Source organism: Leishmania donovani, chromosome 20 (genome assembly GCF_000227135.1).
Source record: "Leishmania donovani BPK282A1 complete genome, chromosome 20".
Lineage (NCBI taxonomy): Eukaryota > Euglenozoa > Kinetoplastea > Trypanosomatida > Trypanosomatidae > Leishmania > Leishmania donovani.
In genome coordinates, this window is record NC_018247.1 from 339,055 (window position 1) to 363,516 (window position 24,462).

The 24,462-nt window shown below is 59.6% G+C and overlaps 9 protein-coding genes across 9 annotated transcripts; all 9 read left to right on the forward strand.

The window, feature by feature from the left end:
• Positions 1-1,026: 1,026 nt before the first annotated feature.
• On the forward strand, positions 1,027-2,028 carry LDBPK_200830 (hypothetical protein, conserved; the record flags this gene model as incomplete). Its single annotated transcript, XM_003860375.1, has 1 exon — positions 1,027-2,028. One exon carries the CDS (start codon positions 1,027-1,029, stop codon positions 2,026-2,028), a length of 1,002 nt encoding a protein of 333 aa, XP_003860423.1.
• An 851-nt stretch (positions 2,029-2,879) lies between these two features.
• Positions 2,880-3,701, forward strand: LDBPK_200840 (phosphopantetheinyl transferase-like protein; the record flags this gene model as incomplete). The annotated part of the gene is made up of 1 exon (XM_003860376.1): positions 2,880-3,701. One exon carries the CDS (start codon positions 2,880-2,882, stop codon positions 3,699-3,701), a length of 822 nt encoding a protein of 273 aa, XP_003860424.1.
• A 566-nt stretch (positions 3,702-4,267) lies between these two features.
• Positions 4,268-4,963, forward strand: LDBPK_200850 (cytochrome c oxidase assembly factor-like protein; the record flags this gene model as incomplete). Its single annotated transcript, XM_003860377.1, has 1 exon — positions 4,268-4,963. One exon carries the CDS (start codon positions 4,268-4,270, stop codon positions 4,961-4,963), a length of 696 nt encoding a protein of 231 aa, XP_003860425.1.
• Positions 4,964-5,671: 708 nt separating this feature from the next.
• On the forward strand, positions 5,672-10,396 carry LDBPK_200860 (hypothetical protein, conserved; the record flags this gene model as incomplete). Its single annotated transcript, XM_003860378.1, has 1 exon — positions 5,672-10,396. The coding sequence occupies one exon, from the start codon at positions 5,672-5,674 to the stop codon at positions 10,394-10,396; it is 4,725 nt and encodes a 1,574-aa protein (XP_003860426.1).
• Positions 10,397-11,690: 1,294 nt separating this feature from the next.
• Positions 11,691-12,731, forward strand: LDBPK_200870 (hypothetical protein, conserved; the record flags this gene model as incomplete). Its single annotated transcript, XM_003860379.1, has 1 exon — positions 11,691-12,731. One exon carries the CDS (start codon positions 11,691-11,693, stop codon positions 12,729-12,731), a length of 1,041 nt encoding a protein of 346 aa, XP_003860427.1.
• A 1,056-nt stretch (positions 12,732-13,787) lies between these two features.
• LDBPK_200880 (ATP-dependent RNA helicase, putative) lies at positions 13,788-16,094 on the forward strand (the record flags this gene model as incomplete). Its single annotated transcript, XM_003860380.1, has 1 exon — positions 13,788-16,094. The coding sequence occupies one exon, from the start codon at positions 13,788-13,790 to the stop codon at positions 16,092-16,094; it is 2,307 nt and encodes a 768-aa protein (XP_003860428.1).
• Positions 16,095-17,075: 981 nt separating this feature from the next.
• On the forward strand, positions 17,076-17,738 carry LDBPK_200890 (hypothetical protein, conserved; the record flags this gene model as incomplete). The annotated part of the gene is made up of 1 exon (XM_003860381.1): positions 17,076-17,738. The coding sequence occupies one exon, from the start codon at positions 17,076-17,078 to the stop codon at positions 17,736-17,738; it is 663 nt and encodes a 220-aa protein (XP_003860429.1).
• Positions 17,739-18,689: 951 nt separating this feature from the next.
• LDBPK_200900 (hypothetical protein, conserved) lies at positions 18,690-19,568 on the forward strand (the record flags this gene model as incomplete). Its single annotated transcript, XM_003860382.1, has 1 exon — positions 18,690-19,568. The coding sequence occupies one exon, from the start codon at positions 18,690-18,692 to the stop codon at positions 19,566-19,568; it is 879 nt and encodes a 292-aa protein (XP_003860430.1).
• Positions 19,569-20,861: 1,293 nt separating this feature from the next.
• Positions 20,862-23,528, forward strand: LDBPK_200910 (RNA editing complex protein MP90, putative; the record flags this gene model as incomplete). The annotated part of the gene is made up of 1 exon (XM_003860383.1): positions 20,862-23,528. One exon carries the CDS (start codon positions 20,862-20,864, stop codon positions 23,526-23,528), a length of 2,667 nt encoding a protein of 888 aa, XP_003860431.1.
• Positions 23,529-24,462: the final 934 nt, after the last annotated feature.

Genomic DNA, 24,462 nt, shown 5'->3' on the forward strand with positions numbered 1-24,462 from the left:
CCTCACACTTGTCATCACGCTGATGGATCCCCCCCCCCCCTCCCCCCCCCCCCCCCCCCGAACGGGGGGGGGGGGGGGGCCGGTCGTGTCGGCTCACGCATCCCTGTATACGCCGCCTGCGCACGTGGGTGTAGAGCGGGAGGAGAGGGGGGGGGGTCCATCAGCGTGATGACAAGTGTGAGGAGCCGGTAGGGAGAGCGTGAGGCAGCGCAAGAGGTGTCTCCCGCAGGTGTTTTGGTTTTGGTTTCGGTTTCGTATCTCGTCAGGCTTTCTTGCTTGCGGAGGGCTGTTCCACACCCCCCCCCCTCTCCCTCCCTGTGCATCCGTACGGATGTGCTACGCAAAGATAAACGAAAAAGACTTATTCCTCAAGCATCATGTTCTTGCGTTGCTGGTGGAGGAGTGCTGCGGAAGAGTCGAAGCTCTCCGAGTTTTCGTTTCGGCCGCTGCATCCCTCGATGTCGAGACCCTTGGTTGCTTTCAAGGAGCGTTTTTGCGTGCTACTCAAGGTCGCTGCGAACGTTGGTGCTGTCGATGTAGATGATGGATCTACATTGCTCCTGTAAAGGAGAGCAAGGGAGGAGAAGCCCCGCTACGCATCTGGAGAAAGGTAGGCGTCATGATGAAAGCCGACTCTCTGGTCGCGCCCCCCCCTCCCTCCTCACTGGTGGCCTCCCTGTTGCATGGACACAGAAACGCAATGAGCACACGTGGTTCAATAAGCAGGTGTCCGCTGCGCGCATCGTAGTGCCCGTCTGCTGCGTGGAAGAAACGTTAGCATCGTAACGTGCCAGCCTCTCCCACAAACCCTCTTTTCTTCCAGCGCTCGCTACTTTTCGCTCGTACCCCTGCTTCGGGGCTTCCCTTCTGCTTTGCACTAGCGTCTCTGGAACCTGCCGGCGCTTAAGTGGTTGCCGCTTTTCGCTTTTCCGCTGCTTGCAAGTGTCAACCCGCCGATGCGGCAAGTGTGAACGCATACGTGTAATACATATATATATATATGCTAAAAGAGGTGCTTTCCGCACCATGCCTCTCTTCTCAAGTGGGAACACGCCGGTGATGCCACCTACACCAACTTCGGCGGCCAAGGATGCGCCGCAGGGCCCGAGTGGCTTTAGCCGTGCCGCCGCACTGACGTACCGCACGGCGCCGCACCCGAGCGACTCGACCGACGGCGTCTTCGAGGCGCTACTCATGCTGGCAGCTGACCGGTTGAACCCCAATGGTGAGGCGATGAAAGAGAACAGCAGTAGCGGTGCGTCTCACTCCAAGAAGGGTAGCTGGTTCGGGCGTGCGTGGAGACACGTGGTGGACTATGCCACCAACAACCTCCTGAAGATGCGTCAGGCAGACTTCCTCAACGCCTTCTCCCGCCAGCTTGAGGTGAACCCGGCGGAGGAGTCGAGCACCGTGATGGTAAGCTGTCAGTGTTTTATAGTTAGCGGCGGCAAGCTGCGTTTCGGCTCCCTTTTTGCCACAAACTGCGGCTTGTATTTTTGCTCCTGCGCACCAGAGGCCGCGCCGGCGGCCGCCGCGGCCGCGGAATCGGATGCCGGCGCAACCAGCTCCGCAGGCCTTAGAGGTGCCGAGGATGAGGTTGAGTACATAAAAGAGCGTATTCTCTTCACGGACGTGGCATCCCTTCTACCCTCCATCTTTCTGGAGCAGAATGGAACGGCCACGCCCTTCATACAGGGCATCCCAAACGGCGTTGTGGCCCCGACGGCCCTGCAGGTGTTCACGGTGCAGCTCAGCACGGTGCTGCAATTCTTACACCTTCACAACGTCGGCGTGAAGAGGCCAAAAAGGTCAGCCGCGGAGGCCGAGAAGGGCGGCGCCGGCGCAGTGCAAGAAGCGCCCTGCATTGACGTTGTGCAAAAGCACGAGTTCAACCTCGTCTGCGAGTTACCCCCCAGCCTCGACACGCTCAAGTTTTGCGCGCTGTTGTGGCGCCTGTGGGCTCAGCGCCTCCACGACCTTGGCCGCCCACTCGAGCACCCCGCCGTCCACTACGCGGAGCCGCACTGAGAGCACCTCGGCGCCCTTGAGTGCTGGGTGCCCACGCGTTATTGTGTTTCTTTCGTGAATGCTTCCTTTCTGCTGTGTTTTTTATTTGGTATAGCCCAGCACGTTTCGGCCTAGCAAACTAGAAACCCGCTGCGTTCAACGTGACCTCGCAGCCCCCCTCCTTCTCGATGACAGGGGACACGTCAGAGTGTGGCATCGCGGGGTCAGATACCCGCGATATGGGGGGAGGTCAGAGCGATGTATCGTAGCCGATGTCGGCTACCAGGTCCTGGACGGCGTTTCGTCGGTGCGAATAGCAAGAATGAACGTGCTTTTACAGTTCACATCATAGGCGGAGTGCCACCGTGGCCCAAACGAATCCAACTCCCGGGCACCCATTTCTACCTTCGTGAAGCCCAAATGCCCCCCTGAAGGGGGATGCGGCGGGCGACAGCCGGGATCATAGGAGCGACTGCGGGGCGGCTGGCGACGCAGGGGGGGGGGGCGAGTGGGGTTTGAGGCGGGGGCCGCGCCCTCAGATGACCGGGTCGGCGGATTGCTGTGGTGGATGCGTCCGCGGCTACCACGCGGCTGGGCCTTCGGAAAGCCGAGCACAGTGAATTTCAACTCGCGCAAGAATGGGCACGCCCAAAACGAAAACCACCTGCTTCTGTATGCCTGCCCCTCCCCTGGCCGACGAGGGCGCGCGCCCGCCTCCTGCGCCGACGGGGGTGTGGCCGGGCCCGCCAAGCCCCAAAAGGGGGCGGGCCCGCGAACCCCGAACCCCCCCGGCCAAACCACTGCACGCCCCACCCAAGCCCAACCATCACCTGGCCACAAACCCACCCCACGCACCAAGCCTGCAAGAAAACATGACGAAACTCCTCGTCGCAAACGCCGGCACCTGGCAACCATCACCGGAACAATTCAGCAGCGCGGTCGAGCAGCTGCACAGAGAAGATTCTGTTCGCCGCGCGATCGAGTCGGCGCGGGTTTCCGCCACGCGCCAAGGTTCAATGCATCCGAGTCCAGAAAACAAAGCACGCCTCCTGGCCAGGCATCTCCTCCTCTGCGAGCTAATCGATTGTGGAAACACGCAAGCCAAGCGTCAGTTTTGCAAGAGAGACGTACGTCTTCTCACCTCAGCATACGGAAAGCCACTCACGGCACCGTACCGAGACGGAAATTACAGTGTCACACACGTGGCCGAGTGGGTGTGCTGTGCCCACTCAATGGCCGCTCCTCTCGGAGTTGACGTGGCCGCTGTACATCCTCAAGACAGCGCACCATTTTCGCTATGCTTGTCAAAGCAAGAGCTTGCACGAGTAGAAGCGGTACAGCGCAAGCAGCGGCCGTCTCTCTTTGCGCTTTTCTGGACCTTAAAGGAAGCTGTGTTGAAGGCCCTCGGCTTGGGGCTCTCGACAAGGCTGCAGATGTACGACATCTGCCTTGACAGCGTCAAGCTAGAAAACCTATCGCTCTTGCCAAACGTGGAACCGGCGTCCGTTTACACTGCACCAAAGTACCGTCTGATGGTCTCGCTGCAGGGTAACACTAAGCAGGCGTGGGCTTGCTCGTGTTTCATGCTCCCCGGAGACCCTCCTCATATTTTGTCAGTAGTGCTTCGGGAAGAGGTGATGGACGGTGTCATTGAGGTAATGTTTGTGTCTCCTCAAACTGCGCTCCGGAAATAGATTGTCGAGGGGCCTACCCTAGTAGCCGCTGTTCTGTGTATAAGCAATCAGAATGCATATGCACTTTTGAAACTGTGAGCGGGAGCAGTCACTTACCGCTTTCCAAACGGCACTAACGTCTGCAACGCTCCTATGACGCTCACTCAGAAGCATCATCCGAAAGAGGGAATGTGTGGATGCAAGCTCCTTCCTTCTCCATGAAGTGTGGTTCCTCTTTGCTGCTTGTGAAGGTCAGGCCTCCGGCGCTAATGATCGTCATCCGTTCACCCTCTACATATTGCTCAGCGTATTTCATCATTCCCTCATTTCGCTTTGCCTTTTTTTTCCGCGCGAAGGCTCCCGCGTCAAGTTCGCTGGCGTTTGTACCAACACCAAGCGATTAAACCAAGCTTCGCTGAACCGAAAAAAAAATGCGATCACTTGGAAAGGTATCACACCGCTTGTTTCTGCGCTCACTATCCACAGAAGGGCCGCTCTCCACGCGATGGAAGTATCAGCCACGATCCAAGGCAGAGTTTTGGGGGCTTGTGCTCGGTGCCTCTGTCTTTCCGATTTCCGTCTGTGTCATGAACTGGTATGAAAACCGTAAACTGGATAAGCCAGAGCTCGCCCCGGACTTTCAGTCAATGCAGTCTGTATCCCTAAAGCCAAAAACACAGCTTGGTGGGCCGTTTCGATTGCGGGAGAGCCGAACCGGGAAGTACATAACCAGTGACGAACTCTTCCAGAACAAGTGGACACTGCTGTATTTTGGCTTTTCCAAGTGTTCTGAGATTTGCCCCAACACGCTAAGGTTTATCTCCGAAGTGATGAAAGCCTGCGATGCGGAATACGGCTCCGACTCAAAGCTGGCTGCAGAAGAAAAGAATCTCCAGGCCGTTTTCCTTAGTATTGATTTTATTCGCGACAAGCCAGATGTCGTCGAGCAGTTTGTGTGCAAATACGATCCGCGCGTTCGCGGACTTTGTGGGACACGGGAGGAGGTAGAGGCGGCTGCACGCGCTTGGAGAGTTTACTACTCGTCTGTGGATGAAACTGATGAGGAGCGCGACGCTCGCGAGGCGGCCGGTGTTGCGGCACCACGAATTGACGACACTTATCAGTTCGATCACAGCAGCGCCATTTATCTGGTGGGGCCAGACGGCAAAATGAAGGACTTTTTCTTTAAGGAAATGGGGCTCAACGATACTGTAAGCCGAATCGGAGTTCATTACAGTGACGTCTACGGCTTCAGTGATACCCGCCAGGCTACGAGGCCGTGATTCTGTCACACGAAAAAAAAATGCAACATGCCCTTTGCCGTGCTCTCTAGCCCTTTACCATCAACCACAACTGTTGCTGTTGTTTCTTTTCGTTTGTTTATCTTGATTCTTATGCACGGTTTACCGTGTTGTCACACTCAAAAGCGCCCATCTGTATGCAGCCCATCACTTGGAACTACAGAACCGCCTGCATCACATGAAAATGCCACGAGACTGTCAAGAGAAAAGTTCGTTGGTGCTCCTTCCGTCTCTGAACGAGTTCAGTATGCAGCTCCACCGCCTGCTGGTTTGCTGTCATTCCATCTACATGATGCGAAGCCCTGGCAGCCTGTGCGACGACAAATGGCGCTCCGGCGGAAGCCAATCCAATATCTACTGATTTTCCTTCACTCTGACCTCACGCTCTTCCCTGCCTTTCTCTTGTCAACGCAGTACTTCTTTTTTCCCTCGGTTAACAGAGGAAGTGAGGTGTTCGGCGCGCAACTCCCGCCGAGCCTGTCTCGCATCTCTGTTTTTCTTTGTTTTGTTTCTAATCTCAACGGCGAAGGGCATCAGCAATACACTGTCTTTCTGACCAGCCCCAGAAAGCTACGCGCAGCGCTTCTTGCCTTTTGAGATAAACTGGTGTATGCGCAGCATAGAACTGTAGTAGAAACAGCAGCATTTCTGCTTGTCATTTCCCACATACATGGTAAGCACATATATAACATGAATCGCTCGAAATGGACATTGCGGCGTCTTATTCTGGGTCTCAGCGTTGAGGATGCGCAGAGCAAGTTCGACACGCCAGAGTCTCGTAGCATTCTTCGCGTAGCGCACGAGCGGTATAATCAGGGCATTTATCACGAGCTTCACATCGCACAGCGGCAGCGCAATGGTCTCGCCCCGGAGCGCAAATGTCACATCAGTCGCTTTACGAAACCAAGTGTGCCAGGCTTTCAAGCGTATCTGAAAGGCTCCCCAGATGACTATGTGATCCGTGAAGTTTGGGATGAAGATGACAATGTCGACCTTGAAAGTGGTGCGGTGAGGGCGAAGAACGAAGTGGCTCTTAGTCACAGCAGCGCCATCAGCAGCGCACGAGCTGTGTCTCCAAAAATAACGCAAGAGCAAGACGCTTTCAGGACGACAAAAGCGCTGATCCTGAGAACTCTGGCCTCGGCTCTGCAACTCATCATGGAGAGTGTGCTCTCGGAGCTCAAGGGCCGGCGTCAAAGTGGGACACTATTGTCAAAGGAGCACCAGGGGTCAGTTGTGAATCGACTAATGAGCGAAGTGGCCGAGTCCAGCGCGCGGAGCTACAAGAGTCTGTCATCATCATCGCATCTGCTTGAGCCAGTTGAAATGGCAGTGACACTGTTTGGTCGCAGAGACACAGCCGAAGTGCAGGCATTCAATAGCGGCGCCTTCACTGTCCCAGCGGCTGAAGGAGACATCTCCTACTCCTTATGGGTCGCCGGTGGGATTGTCGCGAGCGAGGAGCTCATGGCGGATTTCCCGTTTCACCTCGCCAAGTTTGTGGCCCCTTCTCAGGCGTCGTCGCCGTCGCATCGGCTGCCACATGTGGAGGTGGAAATCTACTTCTCCTCTGAGCTATTCCAGCTTGAGAAGACAATCGGGCCAAACGGCGTCCGTGCGCTGCGCTCGTTTATCGGCAAGGCCATGATGAAGCAGCACGAGCCCACACCAACATCCACCACACTGCTTCTGGCCGCATCAGGAGAGAAAGAGCGCGATCTTTACAACATTTACGATTCATCGCGCGATAATGGTGAAGTTCGAATTCCGTGGATACGAAAAGTGGTGACCAAGGTATCCACGGTAACTGGCGTGGTGTTTAGCGCGGAGGACTCAGATGAGAATCCCTCTGTCGATCGCATGCGTGCCTCTGTACGCTCCGTCTGGCGAGCGTGGGGCCACCTCGTCAAGGACCTCCACGTTCATGGTGACCTCGACTACCTCTATGTCTCCATCAGCCGTCAGCAGGAGTGGGAGGGCAACGAAGCGTACATCTCGGAGCTGAAGAAGCTGGAGGCTGCCAGGGACGCCGAGGAGTCTGCCGGACCCGTCGTAGAGACTGCGAACGTATCCCGTACTCTGAGTCTCGGCAATGCCGCAACTTTCGCGGCAGCGGACGTCGCAAGGAAAGCGCGCAAAATGTACCTGCCGATCTCGGCCGATTTTGTGGTTGTAGAGTGCACGCTGGAGCGCAAAGGCCTACCACACAACATGGTCGTCGAGGACATTGTCTCCACCTTGACGGAGATGCAGCAAGAGCAGATGGAGATGCAGCGGCTGTGTGTTCTCGACGCCATGGCGATTCAGGTGGAGGAGAGCGAGGCCAAGCCCAGCTCCAGCAGTTGTGCAGTGCAAACTCGAGATAAGATTGTTCCGGTGCTCTACGAGCCGAAAATCGTTGTCTCCCACGCCGGAACGCTGGAAAACGGTACACACTCGTTTCAGCGAATTCGCATTCGCGGCAGCTGTCTCGCTCACGTTGAGGCGCTGGCGGCAGCGCTGCAAGACGAGTCTGGAAGCTACTTCACCGACAGGTCGCTGCCCTTCTCCACGGCTTCTGCTACTCTTGCGACAACAGGTAGCAGCGGGGACCAGAATAACCAGGTGGGAGGGTCGTCGCTTCCAAAAAACCTGTCGTTTCGCGCCGTGCGTGCGCCAAGTGCTCATCAGCGACTCACCGGCCACAGCGCCCCTTGCACCTCTGCTGTAGGAGACAAGCTCGGCGATCCCACATCGTGCAGCCGTCATTCGCGCTCGCAGACGCTCACGTTTGCCGCTGACAGCTCCACGCTCGTCACAGACGATGAGCGCCAGTTTTGGAAAGAGAACTATTACCGGCTCTCTGAGATGAAGGTTATTTACCACGATCGCGTCGACGCGGCAGACGCACTCGGTCAGTCGTGGCAGTCTCTGCCTCCACGTGTCCACGAGCACCTCGCCTTACTGAACCGCCGCCTCGCGCCAGGCGATTCCGCGGCTAACCAGGATCATGATGAAGATGGTGGCACCACTGCGTCAGGAAAGCGGAAGCGGAAAAAGGGTGGCAAGAAGACGAAACGGAAGACGGCCGAAAAGAAGGAGGCGGCGGCCACCGCAGCACTAGGGCTGGCGCCGGAGAAGCTCTTCGAGTACCTCTGCACCGACATGGAGGCAGAGAGCGCGCGGCACGACCTGCGTGCCGGTGACTGCATGGGGTACGACTACCTTCTCAACTTGCGGCGCATTCCAGACAAGCACCTTCCTCTGGTTGCCCCTGCCGTAGCGTCCGTCGCATCCAAGGGTTTCATCAACTACTACGGGCCACAGCGCTTCGCCACCTACACTCGCATGAACATGCACCCTGGGCTCCACTTGCTGAAGGGTGAGTACAAGGCGGCGGCACACATTCTGGTGCAGCAGTTCTACCTCGATGCCGCAATGGAGGCGGAGCGGCAGCGCACTGGGCAAGCGTTCCCCCGCGTGCAGGCTCTGCACGGATACGGTGGGCTTCGCCTGCCAGATTTCCCGCGTTACGGTACGCGCCGCTCCGTCGCCGAAAACGGAACGCCCATGCAACGCGTGCTCTACAACGCGCTTCAGGCGTCCGCCTTGCTCGGGGGCGATGAAGGCCTCGACGGTGACGATGGCCTGTGTGGCCAGGGCCTCGGCAGCAGCGACCCTGGATGGGGCGCCTTGGCAACAGCGTCTGGGCAACGCTGTGAGCGAGGCCAACCACGCGCATCCGGCAGAGCGGCCCGTCTGAATAGGGATACCTCTGCCGGTGTTGCTGGTGCTGGTGGTGACGATGATCCCTGCGCAGAGGCATTTCTGCGTGTAATTGGTCCGCGCGCGTGTGCGATGCTCATTCAAGAATTTTTGAGCTTCGTGTGGAACGACATTGTCAACCAGAGGTTTCAACGCTACGGCACGTTCACGCTTCTTCCCGGCGACCTCGTGAGGGCCGGCGGGGTCACGGCCGCGGCCTTGCACGACAGTAGTGAAGGAGATGCAGCGATGATCTCGCCGTTGGTCCACGCCTCCCGCGGCGAGATCGAGCGCGGAGCGTTTTCGGTGTGGGATTTGGTTCTGCCGCTGCCTGGCGCCGGCATCCGCCTTCCACAGAACCACACGGAGGACTTGTATGTGGTGGCGTTGCAGCGATACGGGCTTCCGTTCGATCCCGAGTCGCGACAGTGGCGCTGCTTCAAGCCGTCACCGCTCGCGCGCGACGGAGGGGAACCAGCGAGGGCCAGGGTGGCGGCGGAAGGCGGGCCCCTCAGCGGCGCGCCTCTGTCTCCGTACTACAATCTCACCTCCACCTTTGCGCTGATGGAGGAAGAGCTGGGCTCTCGCACGCTGAGCACGGACGCGCTCCCATTGTATGGTGAAGGTCAAGGGGGCCGCTTTGGGGCCAGTGATGCCAGCCTGCAGGCGGATGTCGGATTGAATGCAGTGGATCTGAGGCCCGACTTACGCGCTGGCGGCGGCAACCCGCTCGGCCTCACCATCGGCGCCTCGTATCGCCATGTGCTAGTGCGGCCAACCGCCGACACGATGCAGTGGCGATTCCTGAAGGGAGTAGTTGGTGACCCGTACCAGAGATGGGGAATGACTACCCAAGCACAAGTTCGAGCACTCGATGCTGTGCAGCTGGCGAGCGCAAGCTTCGCCGCCGACGCGGAGCCGGCGTGGATATTTCCGTCGCCTTCTGACGCGCTCACCTCGGTGAACGGGCGTGGTGTGCCGCAGCTGCTAAATGTGGAGTCAGGCGTGTCGTTGGAGAAAGAGGAGGTGGAGGACGGATCCCAAGGTGACACGGCGACACAAGCGAGCGTGCCTCAAGCGGCGCCAGCCGGCATCGAGGCCTCGCAGAGAGGCAGCCGGACTAGAGATACCGACCCTTTGATAACAGCAGCGGCCAGGACGGCCGCCGGGTACCGCCATCAGCGGCGCTGGACCGGCACCTCGCAGCTGCTGCAAGCGCCGTCGTCCGCCGGGAACTCGTTGACGTCTAGATCAGAGACGAAGCACCAGCTGGCTCTCCGCCGTCGAGCGCCACCGGCGCCATCGTGGCTACCGCGGCACCACGGCAGTGTGCTGCAGCTACGTCTGCGTCTCCCATGCGGCGTGTATCCGGGCATGCTTGTGAGAGAGCTCCTCAAGATGGACGTGAATACGCCGGATGTTGTTGACCTCGACAGAGCTGCGTCGTCGTCCTTGCGCACCGACCGCCGCGCACAGTCGTGGCAGGATCTTACCGCAGACCAGAAGGCCACCTATCAGAAGTGGATCGCGAAGCGTCGTCAGCAGCGACGGTTCCTGCAGCAGCCGCGCGCAATCAGCCTCGCCTTGCTGCACCAACAGATCTTCCGTAGCAGTGGTATCCGGCAGAGCTTGCTTCCAACGCTGCGCAGCTACGATAGCGTGTCAAAGTAATGCACGACGAAGTAGACGCAGTTATTCTTGCTGTTCAGCAATGTATCTCCACACAAACGCACACACACAGAGCGAGAGCGAGACGCACCCGCCGGCCGATGAAGGTGTCTCTCTCTCCCTCCTCGCTCTTCTTCACCTCACCCCCTCGTTCAATAGAGTTTCGTCGTGTCCGTCTCGACGGCTGATCGTGTTCTTGTGGTATCCCCATCACGGCAAGGAATGCACCAACGAGACTAAAGAAACAATGCAAGCAGGCGCAGCCAACCCTGCCCGTGGCCCTCGCCACGTTTTACGGTGCACGCATGCGCATCCATCCATCCATTCACACACACACACACATACATACATACACGTACATGTACACAGAGAACGCGAGTGGCGAATGCGGCCAGTGTTGAGAGACACAGAGAGCTCATGGTGACGGGTGGGCACACGCTTTCGCTGCCACTGTTTTGCTCGCTCGCTTACTGCTTCTGCTTAGGTGCATGGCCATGTGGAGCTGGCGTTGCAGCCATGACCTCTCTCGCACCCGCAGCGGCTGCTGATCTGCACAGCCTTCCCCTGGCCCGGCAGTCGTCAGCGATGTGTATGTGTAGAGCCCCTGTATGTCGACCACCACTATCAGCACCCTCTCACGCAAGGAGCATGCGAGGGCGCTGTCTGTCTGTGTGTGTGGATGTGTACTGTGAAGCGATGAGAAGTCGAGCGCTCGACGAGCAAGTCGATACGCTGCATTCGCCTTTGCTTTGCTGGTTTCCTTGCCCCGCCCCCTCAGCCTCTCTTGTTCATGTGAAGTGCATGCAGAGGCGCGCTATCGGTGCACGCGCTGATACGAGTGCGATGCGCACGGCCCGCACAGACACCTACTCGCTCCTTTGCTTCGCTTGGCTCTACTCCTCTCGTGTTGCAGCTGGCTTTCTTTGTGTGCCACTATCAGTACGACCGCTTCAACGAAGCTCAGCTCGCCACCCCTTCCTCTTCCCCTTCCCATCCCCCCTCCTCCTACCGTCACCGCCCCATCGCACGTGTGTGCTGTGTGGCTCGTCAGCGCCTGCGCTCACACAAGCATGTGAATGTGTGTGTGTGTGTGTGCGTGTGTGTGTGCCAAGCATCACTGCTTTAACTGCCTCACGTCCGACACGACAGGCAAGAGGGCTTGACTCGGATTGGGAAAGGTGTGCACACAAACATATTCGACGGACAAGGGAACCTCTGTGTGTTTTGTGTCTCTCCCCGACACACGCCTCTCTCACACACCGTGGCTGTCCATACTCCCATAAGCACGCACACACGGATGCAGAGAGACTCCTACGCGACGATTGTGCGATACCCCAACCGGCGCAAGTTCCCGGTGCGGGTGTTGCAGATGAACGGCGCCGTGTTCCACGAAAATCTTATTGAGGACTTCTTCATTGGATATCGCAACCGCCGCTTGGCGCTCATGACGCACACACCCGGCCAAGACCCAAGACTTCCTCGACTGCCGAAGGACATCATCGTTCCCAACTACAAAACGTTCTTGCAGATTCACCAGCCGCACTTCATGTACCGACTCCTGCCTCTGCTGAGCTCGGACGTGGAGGCCTTTGCAGCGATGCAGGCAATCTGTGCCAGCCCGGGATCGCCATTTACGATTGAGGACCGCCTCGAATCGCAGCTGCTTAACTACCGGTTGTCCAAATTGTGCGCTGGTCGTGACAAGATCTGCGAGTTCTTCAAGGACTACACAACTCAAGAGGAGCTGCGGATGCCCTCCGCGACGCGTGCTTTGCCGATCCAGGGAATCTTCTTCCAGGGGCTCATGCTGCGCGATGGGTGTGTGGCGACAACGTCGCATACAAGGGCTCTCACACCGGCTGCAACCGCAGAAGCGGCAGCGGCGTCGTCCTCGACAAGCACTGGCGACAGCGGAAGAAAGCCGTCGGGAGCCGCCGGCCCAATCGACGACGGGGCAGTCGTTGCGGGAAGCACGGATGGGGGCCTCAATGGAGGTCTGCAAACCTCCTACAAGAAACGAGTCAAGGCATCCATCGCGGCCCTCCTCACCACCCATGACGTACTCAGCGAAGCTGTCATCACCCAACGGGCCCTCATGGCGAAGTTCTTCGAATCCGATTTGTACAACCAATTCGGAACGGCGTCGACGATCGCCGCGAAGGTGCGCTCGGTGGATGAACGAATGCACTTCATGGCCGTAAAGCGGTTGTGCGCGGGGCGGACGAACACGGCAGAGAATGTGCGAACTCGTGCGCACCTCCTCGAACTCGCAAGGAAGCAGAACTTACACGTGTACGAAAAGATCAGCGAAGGCGAATACGCCTACGCCGCAACGTGACACGAAGCAAAGGATGCAGCGAAGCGGGGTGAACAGTGGCAAGGGACCTCCGAAAGCTCGCTGTAGCGCGATAAGGCACCTCCCCCCTCCCTCGCCTCCTCCGCTGTCTCTTAGCACAACAGTCCAAATGTGGACACCCCGTGCTTCTCCGTCCGCTATACGTACCTTCCCCCGCCCCTGTCCTCGCTCACAAGCTCACGCACGGGGGCGCACGCACTTATGCTCATGTACACCGTCCTTGGCCCTCCTCCACCATCAAGGATACGCATGAGCGGGCGTGCCTCTTATGCTCAGCTCTGTGTGTGTCTTGTTGTTGCTTGGCTTGTTTTCTTCTCCTTCACCACGTACTTCACAGAGGCATTCATGCGATCTGGCACTCTTGTGCGCATGCGCTGCCTAAAGACGAAACACCAGGGAAGACGGAGTCGCCGACACACTTACCAGAAGTGCGGGCGAACCGAAAAGGTACTGCTGCCACTCTCTGCGGCTCTCCCGCCCTCCGCCGCCTCTCTGTGGTGCATCGGCGCTCTTTTCTTTTGTGTTCCGTCTGTGTGTGTGTGTGTGTGTGTGTGTGTGTGTGTGTGTTCGTACGTGTGCATGTGTCTGTCGTTGTGTGTTCGAGGTTGCTAGAGAAGACGGACACATGCGCGTTGGTGTCGACCATCACGGGAAGTCGTGCGAGAAGTGGGGTGGCCGTGCGGCTCGTCCACTTGTAACTCAAAGGTCCTTCTCTACCCTTTTCTCTCTCTCTTTCTCTCTGTATGGGGCTTCATCAGCCGCACACGGGACATACGAACACACGTGGGTGTCTCCGCTCACATTCGACACGCACAATCACCCACACATACGCAGAGCACACGCACACACACATTCCACCGGGCAGCGCTCCTTCTTTCCCTTCGTGTGCCCACAGGAGCGTGGCACATCATACGCAACCCGGTGACGAAGGCGTAGCGCGCCCGTCGGTTGCTCACATAAAGCAAACGCTAGAAGTGAACGAAGAGTCCCTTCGGCGAGGGAGGGGGGACACGGGGGCACAGATCGCCGGCGACTGCAATGTCCTCTCTCGCGACGTGGGATGACTGCATCGGGCCTGCCAAGTGGCTCAGCGAGCCGCTGCAGCGCGTTCTGAGCTACCCGAAGCCTTTGCCGGTTCAGCAGGCCGTCATCCCGACCATCATGCGAGCACTCATGAGCGGTGTGCCGAACGATGTCAGCCTCACCGCCCCCACCGGGAGCGGTAAAACACTTTGCTACTTGATCCCATTAGTACGCCTCCTCACGGAGTTGAAGAAAGGCGTTGATGATAACGCGCTGCGCTGCTTGATTCTCGTGCCAACGCAAGCGCTGGGGCAGCAAGTGTACCGCGAGCTGCAGCGCCTGACGCGTCCAAGCTCGATCAAAGTTGCGTGCATCTGTGCCGAGGCCGTGGATGCAGCAAGGGGCACATCGACAGATGTGGAGGCAGCAGAGGCCCGCGAGCTGGTACGGCGAGTCGTGCTGCCTCGTTTTGGCGGCTCCGAGCAGCATTCCGCGGATGGATGCGATAGTGCTGGCGAAAGTGAGGAAGACGCCGACATGGTAGACGGCGACGAAGCGGACGGCGGTGACGACGGTCACTGCTTCGCCACGCGTCAGCAACACCGTACGAGGAACACCACCGTACGGTACTTCTCCAACGTCGACGTGATTGTTTCCACGCCGCAGCGACTTCTTCATCACCTTGACCACACGCGTGGTCTGCGCCTGGCAAGTCTGCGCTTGTTGGTGATTGACGAGGCGGACCAGGTGTTGGTCGGTAGCTTCGCCTCGCATGTGCAGAAGGTGAACGCGCGGTACGAGTTTGAGGTGCAGCAGCAGCAACGACGCCAGCTAAGGCAGCAAGAGCGCATGTGTGCGCTTCTTGCATGCGTCATGTCTTCGAACTTCGCTTCTTCTAGTGAGTCTTCCGTGGCAGCAGCCATGATATCGCCAGCCCCGCTCCAGCGGTTGGGCAGCCTCGGTGGCGCCTCTGCGAATGCCTTCTTGGCTCGCGGTGGCCCCATCTTACACAAGGTTCTCTGCTCTGCAACGCTCTCGTCACGCATCGCACGCATCTCCAACGTGAAACTGCGCAACTGCAGCTACTACGTCCTCGACAGCAACGGCGAGGAACGCAAGGAGGAAGGGATGGCGTCGTCGCAGCAGGCAAATTCGGGGGCAGGCGCGGCAGCAGATGGTGGCGCGGTGCTGCGCACCCAGTTCGCACTCCCGCCCACGCTGCAGGAGCACATTATCTTTGTGGAGGACACATACCGGCCAGCAGTCCTGCTCAAGTTGGTGCACGCCTTGCGGAGCCGCATTGCGGCCACAGCTGCACGGAAGCGTGCTTCGGCTGCCGCGCGACGGCTTGCGGCCGGAATGGCTGTCTATAATGGTGACGATCGTGCTCACAGAGAGGCGGACCTTCCTCGTATAGTTGCAGCGCAGGACGCCACCATCGCCTCTGCATCATCGTCGTACCCGAACGTGGAGGACAGGGCAGGCACCGGCATCCTCATCTTCTGCGCCACCGCAGAGGAGGCGCGTGTCATGAGTCACTTCCTCGCCGCTGCCGGAGTCTCGTCTGTCGTCGAGTTCACCACTCTTTCCAGCGAGGCAGAGCGACGCCGCGCGCTGCTGGAGCGGACGGCTGGCGCGGACGACACGGAATCTGGCGCCGAAGCCTCCTGCGTCGTAGCCTCAGACGCTCTTATGCGCGGCATCGACATCCCGAACGTGGGCCATGTCATTATGTACCACCCGCCTGAAGCTGTGTCGCAGTACGTGCATCGCGCCGGGCGCACGGCGCGCGCGATGCGGCCCGGCCACGTGCACCTGCTGCTGAGCAAGACAGGGTCGAGCGGCAAGCAGGAGGACGGCGAGATGGCGCTGTACAAGCGGCTGTCTCGGTCACTTTTGCGAACGCTTCCGGTGTCGTATGAGCGAGGCTTCTTCCGATTTGCGGAAGCGCCGTCCGCCGGCGCGGCGACCTCAGCAACCAGTGCCGATGCCACAGCAGCCGCTGAGGAGGTTGGCTCTGCCGAGTGGTGGGTGGCTCAAGCCGGTCAGTTTCTCGTACAATCCCAGCATCAGCTACAGCGTCGGTGGGCCTCAGTTCTGGAGTCTGCCGCCACAGCGGCCGCAGCAAAGGCGAAAGCTACTGCTGCCGCGAGCAAAGGCCGCTCCACAGCAGCGGCCATCATGACCCCCAGTAGGGGCGCGGATTCAAGCCAGATGGAGGCATCCCCAGGGAGGAAGCGAGACCGCAGCGTTGTCTCTAGCACAGCCAGGGCGATGCCAGCGGCGGTGGGCAGTGGCTTGAGGGCGCGATGGCTCCGGTGAGAGGGTGCAGCCGTTTCCTCTGGCGCGAAGGACGGTGCTCTTGAGAAGCTGAAGAGAGAGGAGGGAAAGGGTGGTGAAGCGGAGGAGACGGTTGTGATCTTCGCCCGGTCTCCACCCAACCGGCAAACACACACACACACACACATGCGTACATATACATACATGCTGATAAGCACGTCAGCTTCCCCGAGACTTTCTGTCTTCTCGTCCCCTCTCACGCACGCACGCACACACATCGCAGCCCTGGAACCGAAGTAACGGCAGACTTTGTGTGTTTCTTTCCTTCGAGCTTCGAGGACGACATCGATCGAAGGACGTGTTCGCGAGCCGATCTGTAACGGAGCGCCTGCTTGAGCGGTCTCTGAGTCTTTTAAGTGTGCATGCTAATCCGAAGAGTCCAGCGTAATCCACGGACAAAGAGACGAGGAAGGGAAATAGGGAGTATGTACGCCGCGGATGGCACGCAAGCAAGCCACGAACAAAGAGGGCTGATCGCAACGCCGATGCGCGTGCTCACCGTCGTAAAACGGCTGTACAGTGAGCAGAGAGAAAAAAAAAAGAGGAAAACGCATGCCGTGAGCCAGCGCCGATAACTGCAGCTGTTCAGAGCAGGCGCTGAGTAGATACGTTCACCGCTCATGAGGGGTCGTCTGACGTTCATGTATAGGGACCTGCAAAGATGCTGTGCCGATCTTCCCCCCCCCCCTGCTTCTCCACCTCCCCACCCTTGCATAAACGCACATTCGTCTTTCATTGGCTCAGGGGGCTCTCACCTCTCCGTCCGCTTCCGCCGAGCAGTCAAGGTTGCTGCCGTTGCTCTTGTCGGTGTGTGTCAGTGCCGGATTCTACAGCGCGTGCGCGTGTCTGTTTCATCACGGCACCGTACAAGACGAGCACGCCGCGCTGTCTCTCCCGCCCTTTCCTCTTTCTCTCCACACTTCCACGCCCACACGCGCACGCGCCCACATCCCTCGTTAAGCAATGGGTGGCAAGCGCAAGAAGTCCAACAACGGGCCAGTCAAGAAGGAGAGCAAGTACAAGATCCCCACCCGCTTTGACTGCCCGCTGTGTGATACGAAGGCTTCCATTGTCGTCAGAATTTTTCGCGCGACTAGCGATGCCACGGTGCGGTGCCGCGTGTGCGGAACGGGCGGGACGAAACGGTGGAATGTGCTGCGCCTCGAGAAGCCAGTGGACGTGTTTTTCCGCTTCCACGAGGCGCTCATTCAGCGCGATCACGCCGACCTGCAGCAGGTAGAGATGGGTCGCGAGGCGAAGCTGAGCGTTGGCGCGCCCAACGCCGACCTTGGTGGAAGTCACAGCAGCATGGAAAAGGGGGCGTACTCTCCAGGGGACGCAGCCGTGGCGGGCTGGGCTCGGCTCGGCTCCTCTGCTGCCGCCGCTGCAACCGCGTCAGGGAGCTCGCATTCGCAGCACGTGAGGTCTCTAGGTGAGCTGCAGCGCAAGCTGACTATGCCAACGTGGCCGGGTTTCGCCACGGCGCCGACCGCCTCGTGTGCCGTCGACCTCCGCGACGACTACGAGGGCGAGGCGGAAGGAGCAGCAGCCCACTACTTTGCTCCTCGTCAAGAGGTACACAGCGCCGAGGATGAGGATGACGAGTACGACCAGCTGTTTCAGTGAGAAGGCTCGCTGCTGCTACGGTTATTGATGCCGATGCTGCGTGTGTAAGGTACAGGGCGCCCTCGTGTGGACCCTCCGTTTGTTTGGTTTTTGTATGCTTCGCATCCTTGAAGAAGGGGAGACGATCCCGTTGTGTTTGGGCGTGGTTGCTTACCGCTGCTTCTCAGCTGCTGCTGTTGCGGTGCCTCGCTGTGTATGTGCGTGTGTGTACGGTGTGATCCATCAGTTTGAGGCAATGCAAAGTCGAGTGGGCGAAACCAGGAACGTGGGAGACGGTGGAGTGAAGCTGTGCGCCCACATTTGTGCGCGCGCCTCGGTGTGTGTGTGCACGTCTCTGCGCTGCTTCCTTTGCTGTCCCTACGACCTCCTCCTGTGGTACGTTTATGGTCGCCGCTGAACACGTCGCCTTTTTCCTTCGGTTGTACGATACTGCATGCATCTCCCTCTCAGTCTCGTGTGTGTGTGTGTGTGTGTGTGGATGTGTGTTCATTGTTTCCCAGTCGTCCGTTGGCGTAACCCAGTGATCGAACGTGCACACGGAGGGGAATGGGGTACGGTGCGCATCTGCAAGACTGCCTTGTCCCTTGAGTCATGGCCCGTCACTCCGCGGCACCACCTGTATCAAACATCCTACGCGTCTTATGGGCTCGTCCTTGAGAGTCTTGAGGGGGGGCGCAGCGGAAGAGGGGCGCTTGAAATGTGGAGACGCCTGTCTGCCTCCCTTCTCCCCCGCCAGCGCACGCCCGCTGCTTCGAAGACGCAGTTCAGGACAAAGGACTCAGTCTTGGGTTCTCCGCCCGTCACTTCGGCGTCTCCCCCCTCCCTCTCGTCCTCTGGACTCCTTTGCCGCTCTATCCCTCTCCCCTCTCCAAACGCGCGCCTGTGTAGATACAAGTGCTGATTGAAGTCTGCTGTCCCACCCACCGACGCCGGCACCGGGCGACTGCTAACATGTCAGACACAAGAAACGCGGCCCAGCCGCGGCGTGGCAACTTTGCCAGTCGAAAAGCACGCGGCGAGACGGGGGGCAGCAAGAGCAGCAGCAGCAGTAGAAAGAGCAAGGAGCACAGCTACGATGCCCGCCGCTATCACCAGAACGCCAACACGCACGGCATTCACGCACTGCGCACGTTCGACTGCCCTGTCTGTGACTCCAGGAACACGATCCGCGTCACTCTCAACCCGCGGCTCGGTCAAGGAACGGTTTGCTGCACCTACTGCTGCTCACTGCGGCCCGCACCACCCGATCTGCCGTACCCCAGCGTTCAGAACTTTGTTCCGTCGCTGGAGAACAAGGCAGACGTATTCTTTCGCTTCAACGAGCAGTACGCCGCACTGCTGCGGCAACACGAGAATGAGCGAGTCGGGGAATCCGCTGGCCTTTCCTCGTGTTTGGCGACTGTCGATAACACGCGCAAGCGTGCCAACAAGGACGACGGCGAAAGCGGCGGACGCACGCGCGCGCCGAGAGGAGAGAGCATGGACGAGGATGGGTTGTTCGGCGATTGTGCGCTTCGCATGGACACCGGCTTGCTCGACAACGCAGTGGACCAGCACGTAACGGGCGCGCCGGCCATGTTCGGCAGCGATGACGATGGCGGCGGCAACACCGTGGCGGACGCCGACCCGGTGAATCCGAAAGGGGTTTCGACGCCGTCACCACCGCGGCCGGATGGTGCCGACATGCCGGAGAGCAACTTCATGAACGTTGCCGTGATCACGGGAGTAGATGAGGCGTTCGCCGCGCACGCGACTGATGACGTGAACGGAATAGGAGAGGCGGACGCGGAGGAGGTGGATGTCGCTGCGTTCTTTGCCGATTCCGATTGATGGAGCGGAGGGGTCGAGGAGGTTAATGGCGATGTGATGGTTGTCGGCGGCAGTTTTGCACGTGCGTCTCTCCCTCTCCGATTCCCCTCTCTCCCTCACACACACGCACATGGCTGTCTGTCTGTATCTTTGGGTGTGGGTGTGGTGGTGTGCCTCGATCGTGTTGCGCGTGTCACGGCTGTCTTTCACAAGGTGTATCTGTTCGCTGAGAACGACGGCGACGAACGCCCAAAGGGACACGGGCGAGCAAAGGAAGTGAGGAACAGAGATGGAAGGTGGATGATGTGCGGTGTAGCTGTGGCGGACGTCCTCTTGCAGCTGCGCGCCACGCACACACACACATACACACACACAAAAGGGAAACAAGGAGATGCAGAAGCATGTCGGCGAGTCTCCCGTCGTCGACAGCAGCCGCGGGGTTTTCTGTTCGTTGTGAGGGCTCACACCGCTTACACCTCCCCCACCCCCCCCGCTCCTTTCCTGCCGCCCACCTCTCTCTCTCTCTGTCTGTCTGCCCCCACGACTATTCCCGTGCCGCTTGTCCTGACGTTTTGATCGTCTCTTCGCGTTCCTCACGTGCACTTTGTGTGGCAGAAGCAGTGAGAGGCGGCCCAGCGGTGCGAGAGAACGAGACACACGCACACACACATATATACAGGTACATAAGCGCACAGGCGGGCATTTGTACACGCGGAAGGGGTGCAGTGCTTGCTGACTCTGTGTAGGTGCGCGTGCGCGCATGTCCGTGCGGTGCGATAGCCGCGCCTCGGGCGAACAATCGAAAAGCACCGCACTTGAAACGGCATCCGAGAATAGGCGTAAGCAACAATGTCCACGTCATTGTTGCATCTCAGCTCCACGCAGGCGTTGCACTCCTCCGCGACTCACAGACTCGCAGCGACAAGGGCATCGACCGCCACGCTCCTCTGCTCCCCACATGCCGTAAACCACCTCCCCACAACGTGCGCGATACCCAGCCGCCCAGTCGTGCACTCGTCACAGGCAGCGAACGTGTCAGACCACCACGCGCAGCTGACCAGCGGCAGCCGCGACTGGGGTTCAGGCGGCGGTACGCTCTTCCACCCAACGCGAGCACTACGGGCTCTTACACCAGTCACCGTGGCCCACTCCGACACGTTCGGCTCCTTTCGGAACGCCAACAGAGCAGCGGCTGGGACGTGGTGGCGCAGCTCCACCGAAACGGCCTCCCGTGTGAAGGGTAGAAGGCTCGGCAGGGTGAAGGATCCGTTTCAGGGCGTTTTTTTGCAAATGCAAGGCTGCACAGAGGTAGAGATGACGCGGCGAAGCCCCACTCCACCACCGGACTTCCCGCTGGACAGTCTACCCATCTACGAGCCCCATGACCATAACGGGCCACCGCGCACCAAAATCGGCTTCCACCTTCCCATGCGCTCGCTGCCGGCATCTCTAGCCCTCGACTTCTTCTTTCCTGGTGCAGGCCCTAACGACAGCCCGCAAGCAGCCAACGCCTCCAGCAGCAGCAGTAGGGCCCACAGCAATGGGGGGTCTGCAAACATTGACCTTGACGTGCGCTACGAAGAAGCCGGCAACGGTGCCGGCAGTGAGCATCAGCAGCACACCTCGAGGCTCGACCGCGCGGCGCACGGTACGGAAGGACTCTCCGCTGCGGGCGCTGGCAGTGTCACTGGCGACACATCCACGGCGTTCTGCCGTCTGTGTCGCGAAAGCTTCGATAACGACGGAACACTAAGGTCACACATTACAGTCGCAGACCGGGCGCGGCACGTCTCTCACCCGGTGCGCGAGGTGGCGCTTGAAACGCTGACACTGTTGGCCGTGCGCGGATACCCCATCGACAATATAATGACGGTGTGGGCCGACATCCTGTTCAACTGTCCACTGTTTCCGCGCATTCGCAGCATGACAAACCCGCGGTGGTCGATCGAGAAGCGGGCTGCTCGAATCGGCACTATCCTGCGGGCTTTAAAGCAGGTTGGAGTGCTTGATGTCGCCCTTGCGACGGCAGAGCCGACGGACGTGGTGGGCTCGCTCAACTCGCGCTACCGGCGACGCCGCGTCGCCTTTGAACGACTGGAGTACATCGGCGACAACTGCTGGGGCAACAACATTTCTAATCGGATCTTGTTGTTGTACCCTGATCAGCAGTGGCTGTATAGCGAGCGCTGCAGCACGTTCACGCTGGTGCGTGATGCGTGCGAGATGAACGTCAATCTCGACTTTGTCTTCGACACACTGGAGCTGTGGCACCTCTTGTCGACCACGGCGCATTCGCGACTAGGGAGTGGAAAGGTGAAGGCCGACCTTGTGGAAGGTATCTTTGGGGAGCTACACCTGCACCTCTACGGTATGGTGCCTAAGCTGCAGGATGATGTGGAGTACGTGGAGACGAACGGCGCTAGAGAGGTGCAGCTGGTCGCAGTCGTGGAGCACTGCCTGACAGAGCTGTACGACCTCATCGTGCTGAAGCACGCGCGCGACCTCGTCACATCGGCCATACCTCTCGCGAAGGAATTGGCGGCGAAGCGAATATGGGCGCGAACGCGCCCTTTTGTGCTGCCGCAGAAGCGTCCCAACACTGGCCGGGCTCGAAGCAAGACCGCGATGAGCAACGGGGCGCCGCATGCGTCAGCCTTTCCATCTGCTGCTCCGACGGTCGGACGCGCTGCCACCGCCGCGCGCACAGGGTCCTTTCCGGCGACACGCACCGGAGCGGCGACAGCAAATGCGTCTGTGACTACGCTGGAGGACCTCTTCGATGTGTCGCCTTCGTCCTTGCAGCAGCAGCACGATATGTCCGCATGCGGAGCGGCCAGTGGCACCATCGAGTCGCGCGCTGACGGGCGCACGGAGGTAGCCGTGGTAAGCGACAGCGGTAAAGGTAGCAGGCATCACACGAAAGAGCGGGCCGAAGAAGCGGCTGCAGTGGCGAGGGGGCGAGCCGGCGTGATGCCGATCTCTCCTTTATTCTCCACCCCCTTATCCCTCACGCTGTCGGCCTCCATTGGTTTAGGTAGCACACGTGTCCTGCCGGCGTTGCCGCGTCTCTTTACCACTCCACACGTGTACCCCGAACGCGTGCCCAACCCGCTGCGCCTCCTGCCGCTCTCGGCCATCCCAAGCATGACCTACTGTCACCACACGCGCTCAGACGTTTTTGCGAGGATGAAGGTGAGTTACGAGCGCCTTGGTCTGCTTCACGAAGGTTCGAGCCGCATGCACTATGTGGTAAGCCCTATTCCGCCGGCGTGGGCGGTGCTGATCGGCACACTCGTGCCGCAGCTCGTGGGATTCGTGCCGCTGCCTGTCAAGCCGATCGGTGACATAAAAGGTGCATCGGCCGAAGCGCGTCGGCTTTTGGTGCCCATGGATGAGGGCGGCCTGTACTGTCGGGATGCCCTCTACAATCTCGCAGTGTCGCCGTCCTCGCCGGCTGCCGCCTCGTCACCCCACGCAGCACCGTCGCCGATGAGCACTGCGTGGACACTGCAGAATGCCGGCTTGCCCTCCCTCTCTGTCACACCGAGCAAGACAAGAGAAGACGACGACGACGCTTCCTCGGGCGAAAACGGGCGCAGCGGGTGCACCTTCGCTCCCTCCCGCTACGTGCCGCCCGGTATTCGAGCGCCGCCGGCTGGCGTGGTGACAGACCGTAACCTCTGCCGCGGCGTCTTTGCCTTTCTGGCTGTCGGTGTGGCTGACGCCGTGGCAGAGGCTGAGCAACTCACGCGCACGGACGCGGTGTCGGTCAGTGCCGCTACCCCGGCGGGCCCCACCACAGGGGCGCGGTCCTCTGGTGAGGGCCCGGCGCAGCACTCCGCAGAAGACAACTCGCCTAAAGCGTCGGCGACTGTGTGCGCGCAGCGGATGAAGGCGGCAACGGACTACTGGCGGCGCCGCTCGCAGACCTCCCTCCAGAACTTCTCGGCCGGATCCGGTGAGGCGTCACTGCCTCGCTAGTTTCGTTGCCCGTTTGTTTTCTTTCGTTCGAGTCTCCAACTCAACTGGTAGTAAGAAGGGGGAACCCTGTGAGAAAGTGTGTGTGTGCCTTTGAAATCGATGTTGCCGGAGAGAGAGACTGAGTTCGTTCGGTCTCCGTCGTCGCCTAGGCGCTGTTTGGTTGCTGTCGGCTGTCGCAGAGCTTTCCGTCGTTTTGTTTTAGGGGCGCCGCCCTCTCACTATACCTCCATCACCGCTCTACACCACCACTATCTACATGTACCCACCCACCCGCGCGCACCCCCCCCTGGTGCTTCCCCCTCGCCACCACACCGTTTCTTCTCATTCTTGTAAGACTGGTGTGTTGGCTGTTGGCCCCCGGGGAGGCGGTGGGGTGCGGTGATCCTTCAGCGCACCACAACTGTAGTGGTGGTGGTATGTGTGTGTGTGTGTGTGCGTGTGTTTTCCATGTTGCTTAGAGCTACAGCACAGGCTGGGTGCGCTCTCCTGCTTTGATTGTGTAGCGTTGTGTACGCCTGTGCATGTGTGTCTTGTTCCTTTTCGTTCTACTCCGCGCGAGCATGAGACGAAACGAAACGGATGGAAAAGGGCCACAATGTGCAGCCGACCCTTCCTTCCGCCATCGCCCCCTCCGCTAAACTCCCTGACGACTCTGTGGTGAACTCCCTTCCTCTCCACCACCAGCACCCGTCTTAGCCTCTCCCGTCCGTGATGTAGGCAACGCAGGAGAGGCGCCTCACCGGCACGTACGCCGCTGCCCATCTCGTCCCTCTGCCTCTCATCATCTCCGCCTTTCCCTGCCCCTCTTCCCTGCAACGCCTTCCATCCCAACGCCCGTGTAAGGAACGCGCCCTCCGACGGGCGTGGGCAGGGTTTGCTCGCTGAACCCCCAACAGCGCGCGCAGCAACACGCAAGAGCAACGGGCTTCACGGC